Here is a 22,413-nt window from a genome sequence, read left to right on the forward strand (position 1 = left end):
TAGAAACTGATATCTCCTATGACCTGTGCGGCTATGGGTCATCCCTTTGCAATTACAGGTAGAACTTCGAGATAAGTCGCAAGCACACAATTTCAGAAAGCACAACACAATTCCTTCTGAGTATCCTGACTCGCACCAAGTCCCGTTCACCCATCACCCCTGTGCTCGCTGACCTACATTGGCTCCCAGTCCAGCAAAGCCCCGATTTTCAAATTCTCATTCTTGTGTTCAAATCCCTCCATGAGCTTGTTCCTTCTTATCTGTAACCTTCTCCAGCCACAGAACCGGGTGAAAATTCTGCATCCCTCCAATTTTAGCCTCTTGTGCATCCCCAATTTCCTATGCCCCCTCCATTGGCGGCTGTGCCTTCAGCTGTCTAGGCCCCAAGTTCTGGAAATCCCTCTTTAAACCTCTCTGTGTCTCTACATCTCTCCTCCTTTAAGACGTTCCTTAAAACCTACCTCTGACCAAGTACCTGTCCTAATATCTTCTTATGGGGCTCGGTGTCAAATTTTGTCTGAGAACGCTCCTGTGAAGCGCCTTGGGCCGTTTTACATAAGAACATAAGAAATAGGAGCAGGAGTAGGCCAATCGGCCCCTCGAGCCTGCTCTGCCATTCAATAAGATCATGGCTGATCTGATCCTAACCGCCAATCCACTATCACAGAACCATCTCCTGAATCTAACAGAATTAGACACACGAAATAGGAGCAGGATCAGGCTACACGGCCCCTGGGCCCGCTCTGCTACCCACAGGGCCATGTCCGATCCGAACCTAGACTCATGTCCAAATTCCTGCCCGTTCCCCGTAACCCTTAATTCCCTTTACTTCTAGGAAACTGTCTATTTCTGTTTTAAATTTATGTAATGATGTAGCTTCTACAGCTTTTTGGGGCAGCATATTCCATGGACCTACCACCCTCTGAGTGAAGTAGTTCCTCCTCATCTCAGTTTTGAAAGAGCAGCCCCTTATTCTAAGACTATGCCCCCTAGTTCTAGTTTCACCCATCATCGGGAACATCTTCCCCGCATCCACCCGATCCAACCCCTTCACAATCTTATATGTTTCAATAAGATCGCCTCTCATTCTTCTGAACTCCAATGAGTAGAGTCCCAATCTACTCAACCTCTCCTCATATGTCCACCCCCTCATCCCCGGGATTAACCGAGTGAACCTTCTTTGTACTGACTCGAGAGCAAGTATGTCCTTTCTTAAGTATGGACACCAAAACTGTACGCAGTATTCCAGGTGCGGTCTCACCAATACCTTGTACAACTGAAGCAATACCTCCCTATTTTTATATTCTATCCCCCTAGCAATGAAAGCCAACATTCCATTGGCCTTCTTAATCACTTGCTGCACCTGCATACTAACCTTTTGAGTTTCGTGCACCAGGACCCCCAGATCCCTTTGTACTTCAGTACTTTCCAGTTTCTTGCCATTAAGATAATAACTTGCTCTACGATTTTTCCTGCCAAAGTGCATAACCTCACACTTTCCAGTATTGTATTCCATCTGCTATGTTAAAGGTGCTAGATAAATGCAAGTTGTTGTTGAGTGGGTGCATTCTATATTGAGTAAAAACTTCTCCTTTATTTTGTTTCTTCGTTGCCTCTTGACTGTTATTGCTGCAAATGCCATTCGAAGAAATTAATCTTCAATCAATCAAAACGCTATATTCTGGGCAGTTTTTTCTAGTCATCTAGCAGCATTTATATGATACTCAAATAGACCTTGGTGCGACCAGTGTTTAATGCTGGTGATGCCAAAGGTCACCAGGGAAGATGGTCCGATCTTTAATATACCCCTGGAGTGCGACCATATTGTGTCCACCGATTGCTTTACATTGAATTCCATCGAATATTGCAGCACCGCAGCAGGCCATGTGGCCCAACTGGATTGTGTTGGCTATGCTCTTCACAAGCCTTCTCCCACCTCACTTCATCTCATCCCATCAACATATCCTTCTAGTTCTTTCTCCCTCGTGTAGTTATCTGGCTTACTGGATTTATTAGTGATTGGGCTCCCCCCACATGGAAACATCTTCGCTACATCTACCTTAACAAACCCCATCAGAAGTTTAAAGACCTTGATTGTGTCATCTGTCTTCTCTTTTCTAGCGAAAAGAGCCCATTTATTTTACCCCTTCCCCAATTACTAATGCCCTCCCTGACAAAAACTTTTGTGTAGCTAGGTAGGTGTAAAGTAGAAAAAGACTTCACAAAGTTTAACTAACATCTTAAAATTAAAAAAAATTCTGTTAAAATAGGGACTTTTGCTAATTAGTTGTACTACTTTCAGCTCCCAGAAGAAATACTACACTGTATAACAAAGGGCCTTTGTTTACAACTGGAAGGAATATGTTTGCAACTGGCTCTAATCAGTTTTTGATTCTACCAGTCATTAACATTTCATCATAGTACATATAAACATCGAAGCGCGGCAGGACGTGTTTTTAACGTTTACACAGAGTGTGAGGGGTTTGCAGCCCCTCTTCTGTTATTTGCAGGGGGGTGGGGGGGGGCTGATCCTCTATTTCTTGGCTGCACTTCAGTCCCACGCTCCTGGTCTTTGACCACCCGGCGCGGAGGGGAAGCGGGCAGGTCGGAGGACCTCCTCGTGGGTCTGCTCCTGGCTAAGGTGGGCCATTAACAGGTCCAGGCAGAGCGCGATTGATGGGGGTGTTCACTCCGGCTGCCTGTCTCTTTTCTGCGGCTACGACCCCGCCCCGGGTGCCCCTGGAGAGCGCGGCATGCGATGTCCGCCGGTACACTTGAGGCTTTCCGTGACTGGTGGGCACCAGAGGGACTGGAGTGCGTTGTGGATGAAGGGAACAAAATTATAATTTGATAAGTTAAGAACATTTTTTTTTCATTCACGGGATATGGGCGTCTCTGGGAAAGCCAGCATTTATTGCCCATTCCTAAAATTTAAGTTAAGTTTGTCATAATTTGGAACTGATGTTTATGCCCCTCTAAAAAGGGGGCACTGATGGTTTAAGTGTTCCCGTGTGATGATTTAATCATCCTTATCGATTAACTAAAAGAGCTGAAGCGCGCAGGCGTATTCAGAAATGCACACATATAAATAACCAACCCTCTTGGACACCCAGATGTATTTCCTGATTGAGTTGGATGTACACTACAACGCCTCCTAGTCTGTGCATGCTGGTGCCGCCGCCGGTTTGTTAATGCAGGCAGAATGTTAAATAGCACGGGAAGCTGAGAAACAAAGACAAGCCGTTCTACATTTCCATTGTATCAGCAGCAGCACAATGCTGCTTTTCAAAAAAAAAAATCCGGCTAACGCGGAATGGTGGGTAGAAAGAATGACCGGTATCTTGTCGATTTATTTGTCTGGATTCCGCCTTAGACCTCTGCAGTGCAGCATCATACAGAGACTCTCCCCTCCCCTTGGGCTGTGATATTAAAAAAATAATCGCCACTCAACACATCACAGTCCTTACTCTTAAGAACAAAAATCAGTTAACATATATACATAAAATTATTGTATATATGCACAATAATTTTATGTATATAAATATTAATTAAAAGTTTTCTATTAAAATAGGGAATATTGATAGTTATATTACGTTAACATTTTAGACATATAAATATGCATATATATATATATATAGATAGATATACACACATTATATAGATAGATATACACACATTTATATATAGATAGATATACACACATTATCTATATAGATATATACATATTATCTAAATAGATATACACACATATATATAGATGTACACATTAAATAAATAGATATACACACATTTATTTATATATATAGATATGTAGACACATCTCTGTAGATATACACATATAGAAATATACACACATTTATATATATAATTACACATTTATATATAGATATATACACATTTATATATAGATACACATTTATATATAGATATATACACATTTATATATAATTACACATTTATATATATATATACACATTTATATATAGATACATACACATTTATATATAGATACATACACATTTATATATAATTACACATTTATATATATATACACATTTATATATAGATATATACACATTTATATATAATTACACATTTATATATAGATATATACACATTTATATATAGATATAGACACATTTATATATATAATTACACATTTATATATAGTATATATATGATATACACATTATCTATATAGATATTATTATACACATATATAGATGTACACATTATATAATTAGATATACACACATTTATATATAGTATATACATATAAATAGATATGCGCACATTTATATATATATATAATAAAATAATAAATGCACACATTTTTATATATGTAATACACGCGCACATTACAATTTTGTGTGTGTGCAGAAGACTGTGGGGTTGTCACCTGATCCACACGCTTTCTATTTGAACCACTTGTATTCCTACCTCTCTTTCCCCCCACCCACCTTTTTTTTCTGGCTATTTGGGAAGAAAATACACCGCTTTGGCTTTCCACCTGCTGGCGCGGCGCACACGCGCTTCCCCGCTTCATACAAGGAAGGGACTGTAGCAAAAAAAAACACAGACAGACACGGCAACAGTGCATCGCTGCGGGACCCGATCGAGTGCCAGTGCCTTGGGTGACTCAGGATAGCGTGTACTGTTTGTACACATCGCTTTATAGAGTCATAAGCAGATAGGTAGAGGAAGAAACCACACACAATGGCAGAGGAAGACGCCAGGCAGGAGACCAACCTCGGGGCCTACTCGCCGGTAGATTACATGAGCATCACCAGCTTTCCCCGGTTGCCTGAAGACGATGCCGGCTCCACCGACAATGTCCTGCGGTACCGCAAGGAGGATGATTCGTCGCTCTGCGACCCGGACACGACAGGTTGGCCAGAATGCTGTAACAACAGCGAGCTATTTAAAATAAATACATTTAATTGTTGTTATTTATAATTGTACATATATATATTTATTTATATATACTATTTGTGCATATATTTAGAGGCCAGTCTTTTTTCTAATGCCTTAGGTTATTTTTAATTTAGGGATAATGCGGGTATCATATTTTTAAAATGTAAGATTATAGTCTGGTGGAAGACATTGCAATCGACAGGGAAATTCCGACGTCCTTGTTTTAACACCCTCTTCTCCAGAGCTGCGAAATTAACCCCTTTGGAGCTGCCTTGTGTAAGTAACACTGTGCGTGGTGCACTGATTTGCTGGTTTAATTAAACTGGGTAGTAATTATCACCTGTCAACGGGAAATAGATTATGCCATCAAATGGGAATACAGACATGCTGAAATATTAACGGCCGATGTTTGAAATACATAGCAGGTGAATCAGCATCTGAAAGGGGCCATCAAACCCACTGACTGTCTCTTTAGATGCCTCCAGAGAATCTTACAGCACAGAAGGAGGCTTATTCGGCCCATCGTGCCTGTGCCGACTGTCCCATTTTAGTACCCCCCCCCTCCCTCCTAAACCTGCAAATGAGACCTCTTCAAGTACGTGTCGGTTGCCTTTTGAAATTTCCTATGGAGTCTGCTTCCACCACCAGCCTGTTTCCTTGATTTATTGGCCACACTGGATTTGGCAGCATTATGGCTATGGATTTGGTATTTTTAATCGGAAGATTCAGATAGGCTGGCAGGTGGGTTTGCAGGCCATTCAGCCCAACTGGTCCATGCCGGTGTGTTTTTTTTTATTGTACAGCAGTACTTATACAACTCATCCATTGACCACAATAAGAAAAAAAAAATCAAGCCTCGAGAACAGCTTTATGGTTAACAATACAAATGCAATGATAAATTTTACAAATGAATCAATAACATTTATACAGTACAAACTACCACTATTTCAATAAACCAAGAAAAAACCCGTATCACGCCAGTCCTACTGACATCGTTCAATCATCCGCTCGTTTGTTCGTTCGTTTGAGCGTAAGTTCCATCATGCGTGCATGCGTGTCATTTGTGCATGCCGGTGTTTATGTTTCACACGAGCCTGCTCCCACCCCACCACATCCAAGCCCATCAATCTAATCTTCCACTCCCTTCTCCTTCATGCACTTATCCAGCCGCCCTCTAAAAGCATCTATGCCATTCACAACAACTATTGCTGGTGGTAGTGAGTCCCATATTCTAATTTCTCCCTGGATAAAGAAGTTTCTCCTGAATTCCATACTGGATTTATTGGTGACTATCCTATATTGTTGGTATGCAGAGTGATTTGGGTGTCCTTGTACACAAATCACAGAAAGTTAGCATGCAGGAACAGCAAGAAATTAGGAAGGCAAATGGTATGTTAGTCTTTATTGCAAGGAGACCAACCTCGGGGGCCTACTCGCCGGTAGATTACATGAGCATCACCAGCTTTCCCCGGCTGCCTGAAGACGATGCCGGCTCTGCCGACAAGGTCCTGTGATACCTCAAAGAAGTCTCTCAATGACCCGGTCACGACAGGTTGGCGATAATACTGACACGCAGCCCGGGACCGGCCTTTTCAATGTTAAGTTTCGCGCATCACCTAAAAAAAAATATAAGAGGGAACATTGGGTTGGAGTATAAGAGTAAGGAAGTCTTGCTGCAATTCTGTAGGGCTTTGGTGAGACCACACCTGGAGTACTGTGCACAGTTTTGGTCTCCTTACCTAAGGAAGGATATACTTGCCTTAGAGGGGGTGCAACAGAGGTTCACTAGATTGATTCCTGGGATGAGAGTGCTGTCCTATGAGCAGCGGTTGAGTAGAATGGGCCTGTATTATCTGGAGTTTAGAAGAATGAGAGGTGGTCTCATTGAAACATCTAAAATTTCTTAGAGGGCTTGACAGGGTAGATCCTGAAAGGCTGTTCTCCTGGCTGGAGAGTCTAGAACTAGGGGCTATAGTCTCAGGATAGGGGGTTGGCCATTTAGGACTGAGATGAGGAGAAATTTCTTCACTCAGAGCTTTGGATTTCTCTACCCCAGAGGGCTGTGGATTCTCTCTCGTTGAGTATATTCAAGACAGAGATCAATAGATCTTTGGACACTAAGGGAATCAAGGGATATGGGGATAGGGCGGGGAAGTGGAGTTGAGGTCGAAGATCAGCCATGAGGTCGAAGATCAGCCATACTTTTGCCAAGTACCTTAAATCTGTGTCCTCTGGTTACCGACCCACCCGCCTTGGAAACCACTTCTCCTTATTTACTCAAATCAAAATCCCTCAATCCTTGACATCTTGACTGCTTCAAGAAATATCGTTGCTCTCTCTTCATGGCATAACCTTAAAATTAGAGCTAGGCCGTTCAGGGGTGATGTCAGGAGGCACTTCTTCACACAAAGGGTAGTGGAAATCTGGAACTCTCTTTCCCCCAAAAAACTGTTGAGGGTAGGGAGGGGGGTGAATTGAAAAATTCAAAATTGAGATTGGCAGATTTTCGTTAGCAGGGGAATTAAGGGTTACGGAACAAAGGCTGGCAAATAGATTTGAGATACAGATCAGCCATGGTGGAACAGGCTCGAGGGGCTGAATGGCCTACTCCTTTTCCTATCGCCAAATCTGCACACTACTACAAGATCATTCAGGACGACGGGAAACAACAGCCAATGATTTTTCTCTACCAGTAACTGTTTCTTTGGATCTCCCTCCACTATATCCTCCATTTTCACCTCGGACGCTAAATACTGTACAAGGATCTGCTGGATTTGATCCTGTTCAAGGACAACGACCCCTCTTTCTCCACCCCTCCCCGCCCCATGCCCCCTTTTCCATTTCACATCCCATGCCAGGGACTGATCTCTATAGTGCTGCTCCCAGACTGCCAATATACATGATGACTCCTTACATTTACATTACTGAAGCTGGCAACCTGAACCCAGACAGCACAATTGTAGTTTTCATGGATCTACGTTTGGTTTCCTGAACATCAGGATGTTTGCACTACGGGGTGCAGCTGAGGGAGAGAGAATCACACATTTGCCAGCAGCTGCACTCCTGTTGGGGGTAAAAAGGACTTTTTGTGAAAGTAATTACTGTAGCATCATTGAACTCTCCTGTCTGTTGTTTTTTCTCTCTCGCTCTCTCTCTCTCTCTACTTTGTCTTGGTTGGATCCTATGAAGATGCTTCGCCACCTGACCTCAAGATGCCAGTTCTGATGAAGCGTCTCAGCAAAAATACTAACCTGTCTTTCAGTGTACTTCCAGCATTTCTGTGTTTTATTTCAGCGCTGCGGTACATTTATTTGCACCAACACTCAATCGCTTTCATCCTGTTAATTGCATATTTGCGATCTGTGTGTTTGTGGCCATTATGCTGTTGCCAGATTTGGAACCATGCCACCATCCAGACAAATCACAGCCTGTTAAAAATCATAACAATATTGAGTGAATTATGTTGGGATAACTATTCATTACATTGGAAGATATTTCATAGAATTTCTTTTAACCAGTTAGTGATATTGGGAGAAAGGAAAAAAAATGGCAGTGTATAAAATGAGTCACATGAGAAATTCCTAAATGCTGATCTTGGGCTGATCCTCAGAATGTGCCAGTCCCGCACTCCTTGCTCATTCCTTCTCCCTCTCTGCACATCCACTGTACGACCCCACTCTCTATATGCATCACCTAATTTTCCTTTTTTTCTGCATATTTCCCTCTCTGTTATATTTTCACAGACTTTCTCCTTTTCCATTCACCTTTCAGGAACACTTGAATCCAGACTTGAGGCTCTGACCTGCTGATAGCTATACAATTGGTCCTTACACACAAAGAAATGAGCGGGGAAACACATCTACTCAAGGCTCTTGCTGTTGCACTGTATCTGTAACTGCGACTCCGATAGGTGCACGCCTGTCCTGGAGCTGCTGCACCATGACCTATAGTGGAGGCTCAGGCTTGAGGTAGTGGGGAGACTAGGGAACTGAGGTAACCACGAGGCAAGGTGGAACGTGGGGGCATAGGGTTTGGGAGCTAGGGGTGTTGCTGGGGTTGGCAGAGAACAGGAAGGCTGGGTTTGAGAAACAGTGGAGAGCCTAGAGCCTGGGGTGGAATGAGCACTGATGGGGAAAGTGGGACCCACACAGTGACACTGAGGAGGATGGACGCCAGGGCAGGTTCAGGAGTCGAGCGAGGGCACCATTGTCTTATACTTACCTTTATACACATGGGCCTGTGCTCAGGTGCTTTGAGAGGGAGGCCAAAAGTGGAGATGGCCTCTGCTAACCAAGTGATTGATAATACGCTCATTGTTACCACAAGCCATCAGATCTCAGAAAACAGATGGACATGGATGGATAGAGGAACAGACATAATTTCTTTATTCATACTATTATACCTCCTACAGTACTGCTCATGATGAGGCAAAGCAAAAATACTTTTATGTAAAGAAATGAGCTTATGTAGTAAAAATAAATATGTGGAGTGTCTCTCTCTCTCTCTCTCTCTCTCTCTCTCTCTCTCTCCCATGTCTCTGCCTGTCTCTGTGTGTCTCTCGCGCTCTCTCTCTCTCTCTCTCTCTCTCCTGCCTGTCTGTCTCTCTCTCTCTCTCTCTCATACATTGCATATGGGAACGATAACATAGTGGTTATGTTACTGGACTAGTAATCCAGAGGCCTATATGATCCAGAGGCAAGAGTTCTAAATCCCACCATAGCAGCTGGGGAATTTAAATTCACTTAAATAAATCTGGAATAAAAAGCTAGTATCTGTAATGTAACTATTGGACTGTTGTAAAAACTCATTTGGTTCACTAATGTCCTTTAGGAAAGGAAATCTGCTGTCCCTACCCAGTCTGGCCTATATGTGACTCTTGACTCTTAACTGTCCTCTGAAATGGCCAAGCAAGCCATTCAGTTGTCAAGAAGGCAGCTCACCACCAGGGCAAATAGGGATGGGCAATAAAATGATGCCCACATCCTGTGAATGAATGAATTAAAAAAAAAAAAAAGTAGCAGTAGTATGATGTCCTGCCTTCAGGCTGCTGTGATATTACAGAGCCCTTGGATCTTCCCAGGCTGCCTGTGCTCTACATTACTGGGCTTTCTTCTCTCTGCCTAATGATAGATTTCATCTAGTTCAAATCCCCAGGGCCTGCTCATCTACATCCTAGGGTACTTAAGGAAGTGGCCCTGGAAATAGTAGATGCATTGCTGGTCATCTTCCAAAATTATATAGACTCTGGAACAGTTCCCATAGATTGGAGGGTAGCTAATGTAACCCCACTATTTAAAAAAAGGTGGTAGAGAAAAAAACAGGGAATTATAGACCGGGAAGTCTGACATCGGTAGTGGGGAAAATGCTAGAGTCCATTATTAAAGATGTAATAGCAGAGCACTTGGAAAACAGTGACAGGATCGGACAAAGTCAACATGGATTTACAAAAGGTAAATCATGCTTGACTAATCTACTGGAATTTTTTGAGGATGTAACTGGTAGAATAGATAAGGGAGAACCAGTGGATGTGGTGTATTTGGACTTTCAGAAGACTTTCGATAAGGTCCCGCATAAGAGATTAGCGTGCAAAGTTAAAGCACATGGGATTGGGGGTAAGGTACTGACTTGGATAGAAAACTGGTTGGCAGACAGGAAGCAAAGAGTTGGAATAAACGGGTCTTTTTCCGAGTGGAAGGCAGTGACTAGTGGGTTACCGCAGGGATCGGTGCTAGGACCCCAGCTATTCACAATATATACTAATGATCTAGACGAGGGAACTAGATGTAATATCTCCAAGTTTGCAGACAACACAAAGCTGGGTGGGTGTGTGTGCTGTGAGGAGGATGCAGAGAAACTCCAGTACGATTTGGACAGGTTGGGCGATTGGGCAGATGCATGGCAGATGCATTATAATGTGGATAAATGCAAAGTTATCCACTTTGGTGGCAAAAACAGGAAGGCAGATTATTATCTGAACGGCAATAGATTGGGAAAAGGGGAAGTGCAACGAGACCTGGGTGTCCTTGTGCACCAGTCGCTGAAGGTAAGCATGCAGGTGCAGCAGGCGGTTAAGAAGGCAAATGGTATGCTGGCCTTCATAGTGAGAGGATTCGAGTACAGGAGCAAGGATGTCTTGCTGCAGTTGTACAGGGCCTTGGTGAGACCACACCTCGAGTATTGTGTGCAGTTTTGGTCGCCTTATCTGAGGAAGGATGTTCTTGCCATAGAGAGAGTGCAGTGAAAATTCACCAGGCTGATACCTGGGATGGCAGGAATGACGTATGAAGAGAGATTGGGTCGATTAGGCTTATATTCGCTAGAGTTTAGAAGAATGAGAGGGGATCTCATTGAAACTTATAAAATTCTAACAGGACTAGACAGACTAGATGCAGGAAGGATGTTCCCGATGGCAGGGGAGTCCAGAACCAGGGGTCACAGTCTAAGGATAAGGGGTAAGCCATTTAGGACTGAGATGAGGAGGAATTTCTTCACCCAGAGAGTGGTGAACCTGTGGAATTCTCTACAACAGAAGACAGTTGAGGCCAATTCATTAAATATATTCAAGAAGGAGTTAGATATATTTCTTAAGGCTAAAGGGATCAAGGGATATGGGGAGAAAGCAGGGACAGGGTACTGAATTTGGATGATCAGCCATGATCGCATTGAATGGCGGAGCAGGCTCGAGGGGCCGAATGGCCTACTCCTGCTCCTATCTTCTATGTTTCTATGTTCATGCTAATCCTGAATAGCAAGCTCTGCAGCTACGCCTGGTTAATGAGCTTTTAGATAGTTAGAACGCAGTCTCTCCACCTCAGCACTACATTTTTAGTTCAGTTTCATGCTGAGTATGTTGGACCTATATACTCATATATTGGAGTTTAGAAGAATGAGAGGAGAACTTATTGAAACATATAAGATTCTGAAGGGGCTTGACAGGGTAAATGCAGAGAGGATGTTTCCCCTCGTGGGGGAATCTAGAACTAGGGGGCATAGTTTCAGAATAAGGGGGCGCCCTTTTAAATCGGAAATGAGGAGGAATTTCTTCTCTGAGGGTCGTGAATCTTTGGAATTCTCTTCCCCAGAGAGCTGTGGAGGCTGGGTCATTGAATATATTTAAGTTGGAGATAGACAGATTTTTGAACGATAAGGGAGTCGAGGGTTATGGGGAGTGGGCAGGGAAGTGGAGTTGAGGCCAAGATCAGATCAGCCATGATCTTATTGAATGGCGGAGCAGGCTCGAGGGGCCAAATGACCGACTCCTGCTCCTACGTGGACTTTTGTTTCTGATGATTGTATATTAAGAAAACATTGGAAATTAATATTGAAGTGACAGGGAACACTGAAAACAATTGGATACATCAGGGGTCATAACTTTTATTTGTCGGGTTAAAGAAACAATATGGTTGCTGAAAGGAATTGGGAAAGAAGTTTGTGCAAGATCTGCTCGGAGATAGTGGAATGGGTATAGTGGGGATGGACCATTAAGGAATGCTGTTCAAGTATTTTTTTGTATCGACCTGCACTATAAATTTCCCATATTGTTTCGCTCAGCTTTATTAAAAGTACGCTGTGCAGAGCAATGCCATTGATTAATAATGAGAACAACAAAACGGCTCCAAGTAGACTTGTTTGTCCTTGTGTAAATTACAAGTTTCTGTGGCTGGCTTGACATGAGTGGCAACGAGTGTATTTTATAGTCATGGGTTCAATGACTTATATTTGCAGAACAATTTAGTTGCGCTTTCCAGTGATGGTGGTAGTCAATGTTGGGTGGAAAAGCAGGATAATTATAAATTTGAAACTTATAAAATTCTAACAGGATTAGACAGACTAGATACAGGAAGGATGTTCCCGATGGCGGGGGAGTCCAGAACCAGGGGTCACAGTCTAAAGATAAGGGGTAAGCCATTTAGGACTGAGATGAGGAGGAATTTCTTCAGCCAGAGAGTGGTGAACCTCTGGAATTCTCTACCACAGAAGGCAGTTGAGGCCAATTCATTAAATATATTCAAGAAGGAGTTAGATATATTTCTTAAGACTAAAGGGATCAAGGGATATGCGGAGAAGGCAGGGACAGGGTACTGAATTTGGATGATCAGCCATGATCTCATTGAATGGCGGAGCAGGTTCGAGGGGCCGAATGGCCTACTCTTGCTCCTATCCTCTAAAACTAATATGTTCAAGATAACTATCCAACTATCAAAATGTGATTATCTCAGTCATAGGACTGAATCAGCGACTGAGCATCCACAGCCCTTCTGGGTAGAGAATTCCAAAACTTCACAACCCCTCTGAGTGAAGAAATTCCTCCTCATCTCAGTCTTAAAAGGCCGACTCCTTATCCTGAGACTATGCCCCCTGGTTCTAGACTCTCCAGCGAGGGGAAACAGCCTCTCGGCACCTACCCTGTCAAGCCCTCTAAGAATTTCACAGCATCTGTGGAGAGAACCGACAACTTCATATTTTAGGCGTAAAAAGAAAAGGGAAAAAAATACAAAAAAGTTAAAGGCAAGTGGATGGAGTGCTCCCTCACACTTCCATATATGGAGACATTTTAAAATTTAACTTGAGGCTGCGGTCACACGCTTTCACCTGTTTCGACTTTGGCCTGGATACCTGACTTGGATATTGATATTTAATTTGTTTCTTGCTACTACCATACGAAAGAAGATTTGTTTAATTGAACTATCGTCTTACTTTTACTTCACTCCATTTTATTTCACTGTGAGGCCTGACTAATTCTGGAAGACCTACTCCTTCAAGTTTCCATAGCAACATGGAACTCCTTGGCCCCGATTTTCGGCTTGTGTGGGGAATGGTCGGATTTCCCCGAATGTGGGGTTTCTGACACACATAAAAAAGTGTCAGCCAGCTCCACGCAATTTTCCCTCAAGTGGCCAATTAATTCCCAGCATGTGGGAAGCCTTGGTAATTGTCTAAACCGAGTCAGAAATCCCCACAGTATGATGTCCTCATTCGTGGTGCTTTCAAAGTGTCCAGCAAGCTTCTCCACCTCTGCAGGCTTCTCAACCACTCTTGCACAATGGCAGAGGAACCTGCACCAGCTGCTGCCAGCGGCAGAGGCCGAGTTGCGGCCAAATTCAACGAGACGTCATTGCAGACATTGGTGGATGGGGTAAGGGCCCACAGGGAGGCCCTCTACCCTCGCTCAGGGAGGAAGAGGCCTCCCAAAGAGTCCACGGCTGCCTGGATGGAGGTGGCAGCAGGGGTAAACTCTCTGGGTGTCTGGCTGCAGTGCAGGAAGCGCTTCCATGACCTTCACCGCACAGGGAAAGCAAGTATGAAGTTTCCATCACCCTCAACCTCATCCCCATTGCCTTTCCCCAACAGCACTCAGCTTCAGCAATCTCTTCTTCCACATCCCACTTCACAGTCACATCCATGCACCCTTACCCATTCCGTCTCTCTCTATGCTCACATTCACAGAACTAGTCCACCATCCAGTCTTGTAAATAGTTTTAATGGCATCATTTTCCTGTACATAAAAAATCTGGTGCCAGCTGCTGCAGTTATGGCGTCTGTCATTTGGCGAATGGGGATGTCACATAGAGGCCTTAGGATAAATTGCAGATGACTGCAAGCTGGTCAAAGTTGTTGGTAAGTGCAGGCATGGGCCAATGTCCATGGTCAGTTCAGAAGCAGTGAGGCTGCAGTGTTTGATGTATCAGACTACGCAAATCTGGCCAGGATGAGTGCGTTCCTTGCATTCCGCCCAGCAATGTTCTCGCGCACTGGTGCCGCTGGTTGGCGGGCCTCTGCAGGATGCTCGTTTCTGACCTCCTCCTCCTCCTCCTCCTCAGGATCATCCTCAGCATCATCCTCATCTGAGGCGGCTCTGTGAGGAGCCTCTTGGTCCCGCGGAATCTGCAAGCCACGACGCTGTGCCATGTTGTGAAGCACACAGCATACCACAATGATTTTGGAGACCCTGGCTGATGAGTACTGTAGGGCTCCACCTGATCTATCGAGGCATCTGAAGCGCATCTTCAGCAAACCGATGGTTTGCTCGATTATGCATCTGGTGGTCATGTGGCTGGAGTTGTAGCGCTCCTCAGCTTCGCTGACTGGTCTCCTCAATGGCGTCATTACCCAAGTGCGCAGGGCATATCCCTTGTCTCCAAGCAGCCATCCTTGAAGTTAGTTTGGCGGACTGAATAGCGGAGGCACAGTATATTCGCGCAGTATAAAGGAGTCATGGCAGCTGCCAGGGAACCTGGCACAAACATGCAAAATCACCTTCTTGTGGTCACACACCAGCTGAACGTTAAGGGAGTGGAAGCCCTTGCGGTTGACAAAAACTCCTGGATTGCGGTGGGGTGCCCTAAGGGCCACGTGTGCAGTCAATGACGCCCTGCACCCTTGGAAAGTCTGCCAGCTGTGCGAATCCACGTGCTCGCGCCGTCACACCTGCGCGATCCCGGGTGAAATGGATGTGATTGTGCGCGAGGGCAAAGAGGGCATCGGTGACCTGCGTGATGCAAGTGTGTGCGGCCGCCTGTGAGATGCCGCTGATGTCTGCTGCTGATCCCTGGAAGGAGCCTGAGGCATAAAAGTTGAGTGCGGTGGTGACTTTGATGGCCACTGGCAAGTAGTGTGGACCTGGTGCTCTGGGCTCCAGGTCTTGCTGCAGCATTGCGCAGATGTCAGTCACAACCTCTCGCGAAAGTCGGAGCCGCCTCTGGCACTGCTGCTCAGTCATGTTGAGGTAGCTGACCCTGTGTCTGTAGACCCTGTTTGGGGGGTATCTCCTGCGCCGACGGCCTTCCATGTGCTGGCCCCTTCTGGCCTGTGCTGCCCCAGGTGGCTGAGCCGCAACCTGCCGCTCCTGCTGGTGCGGCTGGTGTTGCTGTTGCTGGAGTTGCTCCAGTCTCCTCTGCTGTTGGAGATCCTCTAATGCCAGGAAGGGAAGGTACCAAAGGCCTCCCATGCTTCTGGCAGATGCCTTGGTTGAGGAGGTCCTGAGTTACAGTGGTGAAAGGGGCTTCTCAGGAGCTCACACTGGAGAAGTGTGTGAGGCTCCAACTTTCTGCAGCTGCTCCTAAGGCTTCAAAAAGTTCCCCCAAGTCTTGATCAACAAGGTCCTGCAGCCTGCAAAGGCTGCCTATTTAAATGTCTTCAGCCCTCAGCAAGCCAGCTGGTTTCACGCCAGCTCTCATCGGCGGGGTTCCCCGCAGGCGTGTTTCACGTGGGGAAAGCCCCAAAGTCGCAACGGCGCCGGAAAATCGTACTTAACAAGGTGATCATTGGTGATTAGTGCTCCGACGAGCAGCCCCGCCAGCGGCGGGCGGGACTGAAGCGGGGCGTGGGGAAACGGCAGTCCGAAAGTCGGACGGGGCGGGGAATCAGGCGGGGGGGGGTCCCGACCCGCTTTTTCCGCGATTTTCGGACCGCGGCCGCATGAAAAGCCGCCCGACAGCTGCCCTAAAATCGGGGCCCTTATCTTTCACTTAATTTTTTCACATATGCTGAGTTAGGCCTCTGAGTGGGGAAGAGAGCACACTCAGTTAGCCTAAGGATTTCTTGTATTCAGTAAGCTTCCTGTTATTAAAACATAGCAAGGCAGCAAAAATAAAAATGTAAGCATTCTAGATTTGGTGACCGGTTTGGGTTCATTTGGCTCCGATTGGTTTTTGATGCTTGGATCAAAGGGTACGCAGGACTTAAATAGAGGTAAAATGTCACCCTTCCTCCCCAAACTCTACTAAAAATAATTCAATTGGTGTTGTGTTTTTTTTAAATTCTGAAATATGTAATATTTCTGAGGCAGAGATTCTGACTTAAGTTTATTATCAAAGTACTTTATACAGAAAAATTGGCAATTTCACTCAGATAGGTTATTACAACAATCTGCATTTATACAGGGCCTTTAGCGTCCTAAAACATCCCAAGGCGCTTCATGGGAGCGTAAGCCAATAGAAATTGTAGCCTGAACCAAAGGAGATACCAGGAAACTCTCTTTTACCCAGCACCTAAATATCCGGAAATCTCTCTTAACCGGCAAAATTCAGGAGTAGGTTCAGGTAAGTTTTACTATATAATAGTGGCCGTGTAACCGGGGTTCCTGCACCTGTGGCCGTGCAACAGGGACTCCTGGATCTGTGGCTGTGTAACCAGGACTCCTGCACAAGTGCCGTGTAACTGGAGCTCCTGCACCTGTGGCCGTGTACGGAGCTCTCGTACCTTGGTAAGTATACCCCTCTGTAATCCGGACTTTTTGATCAACCGGCACCACGCTGGCCCCGTCGGTGCTGGATAAAAAAGAGTTTCCTGTATTAGGGCAGTTGACCAAACGCGTGATCAAAGAGGTAGGTTTTAAGCGGTCTTAAAGGAGAGAGCGGTGGAGAGGCAAAGAAGTTTGGGGAAGGAATCCCAGAGCTTAGGGCCTAGACGGCTGAACACACGACCACCAATGGTGGGGCGAAGGAAGTGAGGGATGTACGAGAGGTCAGAATTGGAGGAACTCTGTACTGATAGCTGGTGTTGGAATTGGAAATGACACTTGTGCAGTTGGAAGTGCTCTTTTAGAGTTTGGATTTTTAAGATTGCATTTGCACTATGACTGTGGTGTCAGTGCAAGAAGTGGTTTTTTGCTTTGTACTAATGCTAAGCAGTTGAAATGTAAATCCCGAGCCGGGGGTGCCTGAGCAAAAACAGAGTGAGACTCCGTCCTCCTGGTCGGGAACGGCTGTACAGCAGAAGCTTCATACAGGAATGCCTCCTCCCATAGTCAAGGAAGCAGATTCACCTTGGGGACTGGGGACCAGTGGTGCATTTTCAACAAATATTTTAAAATAATCACCCCTTCAGCAGGATGTTGATTTAACCTGTGGTTTCTATTACATTACGGAATGACCTGCTACAACGTATTTGCCTGCCATTTTGGCAGAAAGTTGTTTTTCCTCCCTCCTACCCTGAGTACATCGGATTGCTAGATTTTTGGTTATCATGTCAGCGAACCTGGGGTCCCAGAATTGAGACACTGGAATTTGGGAATGATTTGCATATCATCAGGATGCCACAGGAATTTGCTTAGAGTAAGTGTTTTACATTTGGGTGGAACTGGCTAATGAGAGCACTGTGTTTCAAGATCACAAGGTGATCACAAATGAAGAAGGTCGTTTGGCCCATTTTGGCTCATGTAGAATCATGATTCTAGTGTTTTGGGGGCTTAAATTCATTAGCAGCTGATAACAACAACAAAAGCACCTTTTAACATAGTAAAATATACCAAGGCACTTCACAGAGATGTTTAGGGAGGGAATTCCAGAGCTTACGGCCCAGGCAGCTGAAGGCACGGCCGCCAATCGCGCATCAGTGAAAATCGAGGACATGCAAGAGGCCAGAATTGGAGGAACGCCGAGATCACGGAAAGTTGTGGGGCTGGAGGAGAATACAGAGATGGGGAGGGGCGAGGCCACGGAGGGATTTGAAAACAAGGCTGAGAATTTTAAAACTGAGGCGTTGCCGGACCGGGAGCCAATGTTGGTCAGCGTGCTCAGTGGTGATGGGGGAGCGGGACTTGGTGCGGGCTAGGATACGGGCAGCAGAGTTTTGGGTGAGCTCAAATTTACGGAAGGTGCGAAATGATTGGCGCGCTGGACTCGTGCGTCAGCAGAGCAAGATGTGAGGACCGTCCCAAATTAGTCCTTGCACCTCAATGGAACAAATCCTGTGAGTTGCATCGGGGCGGCCGATGTTAACACCGGCATTAACAGGAAATAGGATAATAAAAAAAATCTGTAGATTTCATGGATGTGAAATCAACGGTGGCCTCCAGGAAAGAAAGAAAGACTCGCATTCATGTAGCGCCTTTCACGACCACCGGACGTCCCAAAGCGCTTGACAGCCAATGAGGTACCTTTTTGAAGTGTGGTCACTGTCATAATGTAGGAAATGCGGCAACCAATTTTACGCACAGCAAGCTCCCACAAACAGCAATGTGATAATGAGCAGATAATCTGTTTTAGTGATGTTGATTGAGGGATAAATATTGGCCCAGGACACCAGGGATAACTCCCCTGCTCTTCTTCGAAATAGTGCCATGTCCATCTGAGAGGGGCACACGGGGTCTCGGTTTAACGTCTCATCTGAAAGACAGCACCTCCGACAGTGCAGCACTCCCACAGCACTGCACTGGAAGTGTCAGCCTAGATTTTTTGCGCTCCAGTCTCTGGAGCGGGACTTGAACCCACAACCTGCTGACTTCGCGGCGAGAGTGCTACCCACTGAGCCACGGCTGACACTGTGGCTGAAGCACAGTACATTGACGATACAAAGCAGAAAAGGCAGCATTGGTTCACATGATGGTTCTAAGGCAGTGCCACAGCTAAATAGAGCTTTGGCTTTTTTTATTCATATGATGAAAGTTCTGGGGGCCGTTGAGCAGAACGAGGTGCATCGTTGCTGACTTCCTAAACGGTGTCAGGCCTTGGTCGCAACTGCATGACTATCAGAGAAGATCATGTTCCTTTTGGATTCGTGCAACAGTAGAAGGCATTGTCCACAGGCCGACAGGTGCTTGTGTGTATTTTCACAGACTCAAATCTCTCTTTATGGTTTTTGAGGCTGATGCATAGTTTATGTAACCTTAATGAGAATGAGAAAGGGCTAATCAGTAATCTTGTGGTAAAGGGGCCTTTAGGGACAAGAGACTATAATATGATTGAATTTTACATTAAGTTTGAGAGTGATGTAGTCCAATCTGAAACTAAGGTCTTCAATCTAAACAGAGGAAACTACAAGGGTATGAGGGACAAGTTGGCCATGGTAGATTGGGAGACTACACTAAAAGGTATGAAGGTGGACATACAATGGCTAACATTCAAGGAAATAATGCATAATTTGCAGCAAACATATATTCCTCTAGGGTATAAAAACCCAAAAGGAAAAGTGATCCAACCATGGCTAACAAAAGAAATTAAAGCTAGTATTAAGTCAAAAGAGGAAGCTTACAAAGGAGGAAGCTTATAAAGTTGCCAGAAAAAAAAGTCAGCCTGAGGATTGGGATCTTTTTAGAAATCAGCAAAGGAGGACCAAGAAATTGATAAAGAAAGGGAAAATGGAATATGAGCACAAACTAGCGAAAAATATAAAAACGGATTGTAAATGCTTCTATAGGTATGTGAAAAGGAAAAGACTGGCGAAGGTAAATGTAGGTCCTTTACAGTCAGAGACAGGAGAATTTATAATAGGGAATGAGGAAATAGCAGAGAAATCAAATTAATACTTTGTTTCTGTCTTCACGGAGGAAGACACAAAAAACCTCCCAGAAGTGTGAGAAAGCCAAGGGTGCGGTGAGAATGAGGAACTTAAAGAAATTATTATTAGTAAAAAAACAGTACTAGCAAAATTAATGGGACTAAAAGTTGATAAATCCCAAGGACCGGATGACCTACATCCTAGGGTTTTGAAAGAGGTGGCCATTGGGATAGTGGATGCATTGGTTGCCATCTTCCAAAATTCTATAGATTCTGGAATGGTTCCTGCAGATTGGAGGATAGCAAATGTAACCCCGCTATTTAAGAAAGGAGGGAAGAGAGAAAATGGGGGACTACAGACCTGCTAGCCTCACATCAGTAGTTGGGAAAATGCTGGAATCTATTACAAAGGATGCAATAACTGGGCACTTAGAAACTAATAGTAAGATTGGGCAGAGTCAACATGGATTTATGAAAGGGAAATCATGTTTAACAAACCTACTGGAGTTCTTTGAGGATGTAACTAGTGGAGTAGACAAAGGGGAACCGGTAGATGTGGTGTATCTGGATTTTCAGAAGGCCTTTGATAAGGTCCCACACAAGAGGTTGGTGAACAAAATTAGGGCAAATGGAATTGGGGGTAATATACTAGCATGGATTGAGAATTGGTTAACAGACAGAAAACAAAGAGTAGGGATAAACGGGTCTTTTTCAGGATGACAGGCTGTGACTAGTGGGGTACCGCAAGGATCGGTGCTTGGGCCCCAGCTATTCACAATCTATATCAATGATTTGGATGAGGGGACTAAATGTAACATTTCCAAATTTGCTGATGATACAAAGCTAGGTGGCAGTGTCAGTTGTGAAGAGGATGTGAAGAGGCTTCAAGGGGATCTCGACAGGCTCAGTGAGTGGGCGAGAACATGGCAGATGGAATATAATGTGGATAAATGTGAAGTTATCCACTTTGGTAGAAAAGACAGAAAGGCAGAGTATTTCCTAAATGATGAAAGATTGGAGAATGTAGATGCTCAAAGAGACCTGGGTGTCCTTGTACATGAGTCACTGAAAGTGAATATGCATGTGCAGCAAGCCATTAGGAAGGCAAATAGTATGCTGGCCTTCATTAGAAGAGGATTTGAGTACAGGAGTAAAGAAGTCTTACTCCAATTACATAGGGCCTTGGTGAGACCACACCTGGAGTACTGTGTACAATTTTGGTCTCCTTACCTAAGGAAGGATATACTTGCCATAGAGGGAGTGCAACGAATGTTCACGAGTTTGATTCCTGGGATGGCGGGACTGTCGTATGAGAAGAGATTGAGTAAACCAGGTCTGTATTCTCTTGAATTCAGAAGAATGAGAGGGGATCTCATTGAAGCATACAAAATTATTACAGGGCTTGATAGGATGGATGCTGGGAGAATGTTTCCCTTGGCTGGGGAGTCTAGAACCAGGGGCCACAGCCCCAGGATAAAGGGTAGGCCATTCAGGACTAAGATGAGAAGAAATTTCTTCACACAGAGGGTGGTGAATCTTTGGAATTCTCTACCCCAGAGGGCTGTGGAATCTCAGTGATTGGGTATATTCAAAACAGAAGTCGATAGATATCTGACTAGTAAGGGCATCAAGGGATATGGCGATAGGGCCGGTGAATGGAGTTGAGGCAGAAGATCAGCTATGCTCTCATTGAATGGCAGAGCAGGCTCAAAGGGCTGAATGGCCTACTCCTGCTCCTATTTCTTATGTTCTTAAAAGAAAAATCTGATCCAAAAGAAAAGCAACAAATGCTGGTATGGCAAAATAGGTCACTCGGCATCTAAAAGAGAAAAGACTGGTCAATATTTCAGGGCCCTTCCAGCAGAATTTTTGAATGATCTGCCGAGCCATACAGGCATTGCGACTACAATTTAATGTCAACTGTGCACCTTTTGTGCAGCTCCTTGTACTCTTGGGGGTCGATTTTCATTGACCTGTGGAGTCGGGATTGGAGTCCCAAATTTGGGGGTCCCGCCCTCAACCCGCCTCCATATAAGTTTCAAAGGAGGCGGGTATCCGCCCCGCACTGGGACCCGTCTACCCGAGGCGGGAAGGGATTAGTGCCAATTAACTGCCTGTTAACAGGTAGTTAACAGGCAGTTTTTAGCCTAATCCCTATTTTAAAACTTGAAGTCTGGGATTCCCGACGGCTCCAAACTGTCAGGGCGAGGCTGGATCTGGACCCAAGTGCAGAGACGAGGCTTGAGGCAGGTATAAAGTTCAAACAAAGTACTTTACTTAA

At 44.8% G+C, this 22,413-nt stretch overlaps 1 protein-coding gene across 1 annotated transcript in view; it reads left to right on the forward strand.

Annotated features, from left to right (window-relative positions):
• Nucleotides 1–4,474: 4,474 nt before the first annotated feature.
• ggt7 (gamma-glutamyltransferase 7) overlaps nucleotides 4,475–22,413 on the forward strand; it is a 60,073-nt gene continuing 42,134 nt past the window's right edge. Inside the window, exon 1 of the mRNA XM_086005744.1 lies at nucleotides 4,475–4,888. Coding sequence (XP_085861870.1) covers nucleotides 4,717–4,888 — 172 coding nt within the window. The 5' untranslated portion in view covers nucleotides 4,475–4,716. The remainder of the gene's footprint in view (nucleotides 4,889–22,413) is intronic.

The sequence above is a fragment of the Somniosus microcephalus genome, chromosome 13 (assembly GCF_052327205.1).
Source record: "Somniosus microcephalus isolate GS21.2 chromosome 13, FLI_Smic_1.0, whole genome shotgun sequence".
NCBI classification, from domain to species: Eukaryota; Metazoa; Chordata; class Chondrichthyes; order Squaliformes; family Somniosidae; genus Somniosus; species Somniosus microcephalus.